Genomic DNA, 10,561 nt, shown 5'->3' on the forward strand with positions numbered 1-10,561 from the left:
TTACATTGATTGGTTAATACATTCATAAATGAGTTGTGGCATTGTCATACAAATTCTACACATATTTCTGCATGCAACAAAGTGGGAATCTATACATAACAGAACTTACATGCATATATTAGTTAAATTTCAAATGGCCCATATCAGTAAAATTACAGCAATTAGTGAAACAGACTATGAAAATTATGTCACTGGATTAAAATCACTTTCAATTTCAAAAGACCCCCCTCCCAAAAAAAAAAAAGAAAAAAAAAAAAGGATTTCACAAACTGGAATACAATGGATTATCCAAAGTTTCGTTCTAGACCGGTTCAATAAGAAATTGTTACAATTACCTGACATCATTGTGAATTGAAATTTCTAGAAGATATTCCACTAAATCAGTATTCAGATGACAAACGCGATGAAGATCTTACTGTAGCCAATCATCCGCAATCACCTCCCTCATGAAATCAAGCTGCTCCTAGAACTTAATTTGCTCCTCTAACATCATTGTCACGATATGCACACTTGAAAGATGATATTTGCAACCTAAGCCCAAAAGTTGGTGTCAGTTGCAGGAACTTATGATGATGATAAAAATGATATGGTGAGATCACAAACCACGAGTCCAACTCTCGATCAACTAGTTTGATTCTAATTAAATGAGATTACATTATTTGGAAAGAATCTTATCCAAATTGGGCTTAATCGAGTCATACGGAAAGTAAAACTATACTTTCCTATTCTACCATGTGTGTTCTAATCAAACAATGGCTCCTTTTTATATAAATATGACCGTCATCCCTTCATTGAAGGTGCAGGACTATTATTTTACTGATTACATAGGTATATTACTTCTAATAACGACTTAGCCATCTAATCGACTATGTGGTCAACAATCTACGCCTTTATTTCATCTAATCAGGGACTTAAGGAAACATTTCATTGATGCCAGATTGTTGAACCTGTCCCAATCCATGATCGATATCAGATGGTACAAATTTTTTTACATCAAATAATATTATTAGACAAAATAAAATAAAAAAGATATATATAACAATTTTCTAGTGTCATGTCAAGTTTTATCTTCTCCCGAATGCTAAATATTCTATGAGACTTTATTTAAAGATTGAATTTTAAATGATGATTTTTTATTCTCTCTCTAATTTTATAGATTCTAAATGGGCATGTAACCTATTATAGAAGATTATTTTCTAATTAAATAAAATGTATAATACGTTTAGCAACTATGGAAGTTTTCTTAGCACATGGACATGTAAGCTTTGTACAACCCATTTGTAAAGCATAATTAAATGAAGTTCACACAAGGATTATGTTTTGTTGGACCATTTTAACTGAAATGAATTTCTTCAATTTATTTTCTTTTTTCATTAGTGCACTTATGCCCTTTTCTCATATCATTTTTATCCTAAGTATTTCATTAATTAGAACATCATTTCTTTTGATGATAGTTGTAGTCCAAAAGTTCGATCAATTATTTTTTTTTCATTTTAAAACTTGCTAATAGAATATTTTGACAGAAACAATCATAAAAAATAAAATGTACTAATTAATTGAAGGTTAATAAAAAGAATGTGTAGGAAAAAATCAAGAAAATGAGTGCGACAATGATCAAAGGTTGAAAACCTTAATTGTAATTAAAATATTGTACATGAAACAAAAACAGAGTGTAAATATATATAATTACCCTTAAATAATTGGGTAATGCTTTTCATCGTTAGCGATTATAGTAGTTATCTTATGTGACAGATTATTATTTGAGACATTAACTAGTTATTAATTTGAGATAACATAATTATAGAAAATTGACGTCTTAAACGACAAGTTGGCACATAAAATGACTACGGTAGTCGTTTATTACATTTAAAATGAGTATGGCATGATCACATGAATTATGAAATAGTGGAAAGTGCAAATATTCCCCATCCTGTCTTCCAAAGTAAAAGTGCATTTATATTATACTCATAATTCTTCGAGGCTTTGTGGGTCAGATGGAGACATTATATCGACAGATAAAGTTAGGGGGCTCAATAATTAAATTAAAATAAAACGTGACTGAAAGTTCAAAACCTTTAGCTAGAGAAAATATCCCTCCAAACTTTTATTTATGAGTTTTAAGTCTTTAATCTTTCGGATTAATTTTTAGAAATTTATTTAAAAAGCCAAACTTAATTGAAAATATAACCGAAAAAAGAAAAAAAGGGAAAAAAAAAAAAGAAAAAAGAAAAAAGGGAAGGATGAAGAAAGAATGAAAATCAATGTATATTTTATAGACAAATATATCAATTATTGTATTTGATGGTGAAACTAGTTATTATTTAAAAGTTTTCAAAATAGTTTATTAATGTAGTCGACTTTAATTCTATTCAAAAAAAAGTTCAGTCCTGTATGATTTAACTAAGATTAAATTTTAGTAGATTTAGATAAAAATTGATGAGATATGTTGTTGAAGAATTGATAAAAATTGTAGGTTCCATGAAATGCGTTATTGAACATGAATTTTAGAAAAAAATGAATTTTAGAAAAAAAAAATTTAACAATGATTTATTTATTTATGTTTGTTGTATACCTTAATGATCTAATCTATAATATAAATAGGAGAAACAGTGTTTAGTAGTATTAATTTTTCTTTTTTTGGCTGCTACTCCTAATTCAGTACTGCATTTTGATGAAAATCAAGTATTGATAATAAATAATCCACATATATTTCACATATCACAAAACCAGTTTTGCATGTGTGAACTACAAGCAATGGATGTGGTAATTGAGAATCCTCACTTTTGGACAATATGGTCCAAACACAGAATGGGTTTGAATTATTGAACGAAATCCTCAACTCAACACATATCAATGAATCAATCGGACAGCAAACAAATTTTGTTTAAATTGTACCAATTCATGTACTTATAAATAGTCGAATATAATTATTTAATAAATATGTCTAGTAAAAATTGACTTCATTACTTAAAAAGTAAGACGTGTAGGGGTAACATGTCTATTTAATAATACAGATATAGAGTAAAGAATTGGATATGAGAGTGCTACAAAGAAACATATTTATTTACTTTAATTAAGTGATTATCGCCATCCAACAGTATACCATTTCCATAAGTAGAAGATATTACTTACTAGTGGCTATTAAAACTTCATTCACGAGGGTTACATATATAATAGTGAATAATGCATTATTTTGTAGAATTAAACTAATCAAACAGGCTGGATGACAGGACTTATTTCCAGGGATGAATTGAAAACATTTTGTTTTACTGTTTTTTGTTGCACGTAAAATGTTGTTAAGCGTATACGTGTAAACAAACCATTCAGTGAGGCTGTTCCTGTAACTATCTTGCACTCTATAATAATTGGCAGAGCATAGTTGAGCTGGCGTGTACGAAAGCATTCATTGCAATATTGAAATCTAATTTCTAAACAAATATTTTGAGAAGTAACTTATTGTTGTTTTGAGTTGTTGGATTTAAAAGTGCAAGCCAACTAATCCAATAGACAGTGATAAAAAATAGATTATTAATGTAGTCGACTTTAATTTTTTAAGAAGAAGAAGAATTTATTTATTTATTCATTTTTTTTATTTGTCGTGAGAAATTATGTCATATTGGTATTAAATTTGAGATAAAACTAACTTTGCTGTCTACTCAGCCTTATTTATCACTGCATTTAGTTGAAAATCCAGTGATTTTAATTTGATTTATTTTTTCCTCTCTTTTGATTTGTTTATAAACCAGAGTTAATTTAAGTGTATACAACACATACATAATTTGATACATTTAGAATTTAATTATAGTTCAATAGATGCCTATAATAACTACCCTCAACGTAATCTATCCCTTCATTATCTAGAACTAGATCAATTCACCCACTCAAAAATGGATATATCGATTCACGTAAGAGTACATGTAGAATACCAAAGGGAATTATTCGTGTTCAAACAAGTTTTAATAATACCATTGTCACGGTTTTAGATGTACGGGGTAAGGTGATTTTTTGATCCTCAACCGGTATTTTTGGATTTAAGCGTATGAGAAGATGGACACCAACTGGAGCCGCAAATGCTATTTGTACAATAGTAGGTCCAGAAATTCAACAAATAGAAGTCCTGATAAAAAGGTCCTGATCTCGAAAACTTGGTTGACTTGTCACAGTGTACTTTTCTATAACCGTTATAAATAATGGACAATTGTCGAACATTGAGACAAGGCTCAAAATAGTTGATGTTACAGTAATTGATTGTTTGTTTGGAAACATGAGTAAGTGGTAATAAAGTTATGTGTTGATAATTGCAATTAAGGTCCCAAAATTTTTAAATCTTTACAAATTTTACCCTCATTTATTGCAATTACGATCCCAAATCTTTCATCTAATTGCTTCAGGAGGACTTTCAGTGAAAACCATCACTTTTTTCGTTAGTTGACCAGAAAATTAAGGAAAACGAGGATAAAAGAGATAAGATAAATAAAAAAGGAGGAAAAATATTGAGCCATAATAACTTATGGAAGAAATCAAATAAATATGAAACATATATGTGTTTAATGTTAGACTCCAACAAAAGGATTCACTCTTTGTTTTTAAATGTTTTTTGAGAGGCTTTTTATTTGAAGAAACTCTTGGAAGGGGGAAGGTGTTGTCGTTATCCAACATCGATTGTGAAAAGGATTGATGATTAGATTTTAAGTGCAAGAAAAAGTCTTACATCTTGTCCTAGCTTTTGGAGTTGAAAAGGCTCAAGACTACCCAACACCGATATCAATACTTATGTTATCAACAAGTCTCTGCCCAAGAATTCACGGGAGATGTGAGTTTGTACCCACCTAGGGCCCGATGTATGTGGGGGAGATTGTTGAAATTATCTCATTTCTATTGTGGAAAGGATTGGTGGTCAATTTATAAGTGTGAGGGAAAGTCTTACATCTTGAACTACCTTTTCGAGTTGAGAATGCCAAATATCGCCTAACAGAAGGAAGGGGGTATCCATTTAGATTTTTATTGGTATGTATGAGCTCAAGATAATTTTTATTTGTTTATTTATTTTTGTGTTCCCTAACTCCATCCTTGCTATTTTAGAAGAAGAGTTCATTACAGTTTTCTCTTACGTCCGGGCAATTGAGTTGGATTTCGTTTCTACAATACTCATAGATTGAGGAGTTCACTGAAATTTTCTGACTCTGAGGTAGTTGATTCCCTATCTAATGGTATTTTAATAATAGAAATTGCAATTTAACTTGATTATTACAACCGCGCAATGCAAGAATACAATTATATACTCCACAAGTAGAAGATAATACTGGCTAATGGCCATTGAGCACTAAAATAAATTAACGTGAGATCTGTGTACATATATAATAATTGGTTCAAGATTATTGAGTTGATGTGCATGAAAACATCTATTCACTGTCATATCGAAATCTACTTCTAAATAGCTCGCGATTACTTTTAAGTTGTTCAAATAACTTATTTGCAAGACCATCGTATTTATTATTGTCTTTGAAATTGCAAGGCAACTAATTCATTGAAGCGTCCAAAATGGATTATTAATTTAGTCAACTTCGATTCGATCATGAAGAATAAAAGTTTAGATTTAACCAATTTATTTTGACTCAATGTACGAAATTTTACAATTAAAAGCAACAAGTTACTTTTTAATTATTTCTACATGGTTAATAAATCACATCAGATTATTATATGGCTTGAATGCCAAAATTAATAATATGAAAGTAATAAATAACACAAAATATGTTGATGGAGAAAATCCAATTGAATAAAAATTTCGGAACCAAGCCACTAACATCTACTATGGATAATGAACTTATAGTATGATCCAGCCTAAAAAACCCACTAGACTTGCTGATCTAATTCCTACAATCTCCAAAACCCATTGAAACGTCATCACTCATACTTGTTCCCGATCTTCTGGAATTGTCAATCTCTTATGGATCACTAAGAGCATCTTGTTCTTGTACTCTTCCTGTACTTCTAGTCCAATATCTCTCAATCTTCAGCAACCTCTGAAAGCTATAGAGAAAATGCATTCCTGTATGTGTATAGGAATTTGGTGTCTTGGATTATGCGAATTTGATGTTTTCCCAAAATTGTGGTTGAATGATTTCAAGAATCAAAGGCTTAATCTCAAGGTTTGAATGTAGTCTTGAATATTATAAATGTAATATGACAAAGTAATATAATGAACAACCACATCTCAAATCGTGTTATGACTTGGGTATCTATAGTACAATGCATAGGCCAGATAAAACTCTTGAAATACGCGTAACAACATCACTCAAGTGCTAGGCTAGCGACTGGCAAGCAACCTGTGTGTCGCTCGAGTGATAGGCTGTGTAAATTTGGCGATTCTTTCCTTCTTGTTCCAAACTTGAACCCTAAAATACCGAATTCATCTATACAATATTCCAATTGACTTTTTGACTTTTACAACTTTTTATATTAGTCCTTTTGTTTAAAGAATTGTAAATACAATAAAAACCTAACAAAGAATGTTTAATATAATTTTGTTTTTGTGAGAATATGTCAGATTGGTATGAAATTTGAGATAGACAAATTAATCTTTCTTTTAGGCTATCTATCTCATTATTCACCACATTTAGCCCTTGTTTGGTTTAGACTAAAAGATATTTAGTAGGTTTCGGGGAATTTGTGTGTAATGCATCGTTATATTTGATTATTGACTTTTTAACTTGAATTTTAATCGACTTTTTTGTGGAAACAAATGGAGGCCTAGTGAAAAACTATGGAATGAGATTGTTACAAAAAATTATGTAAGTTTTCAATTCATTTTTCTTTCTTTTGACTTGATTTACTAGAATCGTGTTTGTAAACAAGACTTATTTTAGGATGCACAACACATATCTCCACAACATGCACCATTCGATTTTCAATTTGGCGTTACCTTTGTTTTTTCAGTTCTATTATTATATCTATCATGATATGATCATAGGTTACTCTATATATTTTTGCATTATCTTCTTATGGACAATGATATCACAATTTTCAATACCTTAAAATATTAACAATCTGATTTATTAAGTATTCTATGCAGGCATAAAAGAACAATTATTTTTCCAATATTTAGACTAATATATTTTATTATTCATGCAATTCTTTAACTTGATCCATTCATCTACATATTGATTTTGTTATAATAGTTTTCAATATCACCATAGTAAATTATGGATAATGATTAAAGAAATAATGATTAAATAAATAAAGATTACAGGCTGACATCGATTTTCATGTTCCCAGTGTCGCTATAAATAGATTAAGAGTTTGAGTGTTCTTTCCACACTACTTCAACTTGTTCTTGCCTGCCCCTTGCTGGTGAAACTTTGATTCTCTCTACTATAAAGAAAAAAAATGGGTCTTAAAGGTAAATTAACTGCCCAAATTGAAATTAGAGCTGGTGGAGATGTCTTTCATGAACTGTTTAGGTACACACCACACCAAATTCCCAACATGAGCCCTACTACTATCCAACGTTGTGATTTGCATCAAGGAGAGTGGGGAACTGTTGGCTCCATCATCTTCTGGAATTACACTCACGGTATGCTAAATCGTATAGAAAAAGATCATACTGAATAGTACAACGATAATATTTTAGCTTATTATTTTAGTTAATAGTGTCCATTCTTTTCTAATTCACTATGGTAATAGTATTATTGTCTAATCATGTAATATTCTATTATCCGTTTTGCTACATGTATAAAATAGTTTACATACTATTTGGTATTGATTAAAATTTTAATTTTAATTTAAGTCAAAATCAACAACTCATTTCAACTACATATTTTATGGGTCCAAGAATTTTTAAATTATACATTTTATCAATCTCTATAAAAAAATCTCTTAAAAATATTATTTTAATCCGCACCAAATAGGATAATAAGAGTTTACTTACACATGATATGGTAAGACAAATTAAAAAAAAAAAGAAAAAAAAAAAAGGTAAACCATTTATATGGAACTTCTTCACTCTGTTTTTGATACATCATTTATATGTAAACCATTATGTAACTCCATTATGTACAAGTAACATTATTCTTCTACTACTAAGCTTTGAAATTAAATTCGATATAATTGTAGAGGGGAAGCAAAAAGTAGCGAAAGAGGTAATTGAAGCCATAGACGAAGAAAAAAGGTCTGTGACATTTAAGATCGTTGAGGGTGATCTGATGGAGTTATACAAGACCTTCACAGCCAGTTTTCATGTTGAAACAAATGGTGACGTCGATTTGGTGACATGGACTTTCGCGTATGAGAAGCTAAATGATGACATAGAAGATCCACTATCATTGTTGGGTGTTTGCATTAAGCTTACTAAAGATATTGAGTCTCACCATCTCAAGGCAGCCTAATATGCATAGGAAAGTCTCACTAAGCCATCTCAATTTGTGTATGCGAGTATGTGTGTTTCTTTTTCGTCTTAGTAACGAAATAAATAGTGCTTGGTGATGTTTCTGAGTGAAATAATGCTGTGGCTTGGTTATACTTGGTTTCATTGAGTGATTAAGTGGATTCTTATTTTGTGAAATAATTAAAGTGCAGAATGTTAGAGAATCTCCAAATCAGATTTAGAATTCTGCATAATATCTATCCATCATGTAACCATTGTATTCTAAAGTTATTCAATCTCTATCTTCTTAGTTTTCAATTGTAACAAATTAATTCTTTAGGTTCATGCACGCTTTATATCTTAGAAATTAATGTATCAATCTAGGTCTAAATTTATTCTTCAATATTTTCAAGATTACTCAATTAATATAATAACTAATTAATTATTCAAATTTATGCGCATATTCAATTAATTAAGACAGTCTCTAGTCATGACCGGTTGCCACCAAGGAGAGGGCAGAACCCTATTAGGAAAAGAGTCAGGAGAGAGTATCTTCAATCCTAGCATATTCTCTAAGGGGCCTCCATTCTCATTTCACTCGCTGACTCACATCCCCGCCTTAAATGGGGATTGGAAAAATCTCTATGTATCAATTACTTTCATATCCATTCTTATATCTAAATTCATTTTTAATTAATTGCTTGACACAGTTTTGGTATAATGTCTCTCGAAAACCAAATCTTCAGTCAACCTTGTGCAACAATGTCAAAAAACTACCTTCCACGTATTAGTGAAGTGCACAAGAAACAAAATCCCTTTATTCCCACATGTTTGGCTTGTTGAAGAGTGATATAGCAAGTTTGGTTATGCTCGATCATGTATTCCAAGGACTTTTTAATAAACTGCAATTAAACTCATGGAGTGCTCTAGTATACTCCCGAGGTCTAATGCTCGAGCACTCCCAGCCTCGCTGTTTCAACATTTTACGATCCATGTCCACGAGCATGAGTTGTCCTCGGGTATATGTTCTCCTCATAAGCCTACGATTGTGGACCCTTCAGAATTCCTATGTAATTGGGACCCTAACTTAACCATATTACTTAATTCTTGACTCCTGCAATGTTTCTATCACAGGCATAATTATGGCATTGATCCAATTCCTTAACCTAATATGGCTCCCCTAGATAGAGATACCCAACTAGTTGAGTCCCACTAGGAGAAGATCGCTTACTACTATAAATAGAAGACCATGGGTCATTTGATAGGTACGTTTTCATTATCTTCAGTTTATAGCCTTACGCACATAATTCCCTTTCTGATTTAAGCATCGGAGGGGCGACGAGAACATACCTCGTTGCCTTTGTTTTAGGTATCGAAAGACTACGATCGTACTCAGTCAAAATCCTCAAATTCAGGAAATTACCAGGTACGAGTTTTGGTAACATCAAAGAGTAATATGGGCTTACAATTAATTTCATTGAAATATTAAATAAAATAAACATAAACGAAAAAGGGAAATGAAAAAATAATAATAATAATAATAATACAATCCATCCTATCAACCTACCAATCACCCTTCACGCTGTCCATCCGTCCCTGGCTTCGCTGCCTTTAGCCTGTAAGTTTTCTTACCTCCCCATCGTCCCCAAGTTTCCTTTAACTTTTTGTGATTTTTTATTTTTTATTTTTTATTTTAATTCAGAAGTAATTTTTATCAAATCAAGTTGAGTTTAAGCGTGGACGAAATAAAATGAGAAGTACAATGAAAGCAACTAACTAAACCCTTGACTAACGTAGAGAAAAAAAATACAAGTTCGTCTTTCATCATATTATCCTTTCGGGAAATAAACGGGCAAGTACGCGTCACGTCTGTCCACCTATCATTGAATTTACAGATTCGACATTTTCAGACCCCCTATTCTCTAATTCAATGGTAATATTGAACCTTGATCTGTTACAATCAATTAATTACTCACTGGCAACGGACACAAAAACAGATGGATTATTATTTACAATTAAATGCATTATTTATTGTGGGGACAGAGTGAAGGTTACAAGTTTAAACTTGTCTCCAATCACATGATTAACATGATTAAGCCACTATTTGATTTTATAATAATAATCATAATTATACTTTAAATGATTAAAGGTGAGAACTCTTGGAGATTAAAGTTAGTTTGTTACTGTCTAGAAGGTTTA

At 31.0% G+C, this 10,561-nt stretch overlaps 1 protein-coding gene across 1 annotated transcript; it reads left to right on the top strand.

The window, feature by feature from the left end:
• Positions 1-7,321: 7,321 nt before the first annotated feature.
• Positions 7,322-8,675, top strand: LOC111399098 (kirola-like). The gene is made up of 2 exons (XM_023026335.1): positions 7,322-7,573; positions 8,113-8,675. Exons 1-2 carry the CDS (start codon positions 7,387-7,389, stop codon positions 8,382-8,384), a joined length of 459 nt encoding a protein of 152 aa, XP_022882103.1. The 5' UTR covers positions 7,322-7,386; the 3' UTR covers positions 8,385-8,675.
• Positions 8,676-10,561: the final 1,886 nt, after the last annotated feature.

This window comes from Olea europaea, chromosome 8 (assembly GCF_002742605.1).
Source record: "Olea europaea var. sylvestris chromosome 8, O_europaea_v1, whole genome shotgun sequence".
Taxonomy (NCBI): Eukaryota; Viridiplantae; Streptophyta; class Magnoliopsida; order Lamiales; family Oleaceae; genus Olea; species Olea europaea.

What these genes read in the sequence shown, in the direction of transcription:
- LOC111399098 (XM_023026335.1), top strand. Translation starts at nt 7,387, where the DNA reads ATGGGTCTTAAAGGTAAATTAACTGCCCAAATTGAAATTAGAGCTGGT. An exon ending in CTTCTGGAATTACACTCACG is followed by an intron (nt 7,574 to 8,112) that starts GTATGCTAAATC and finishes ATATAATTGTAG; the next exon opens with AGGGGAAGCAAAAAGTAGCG.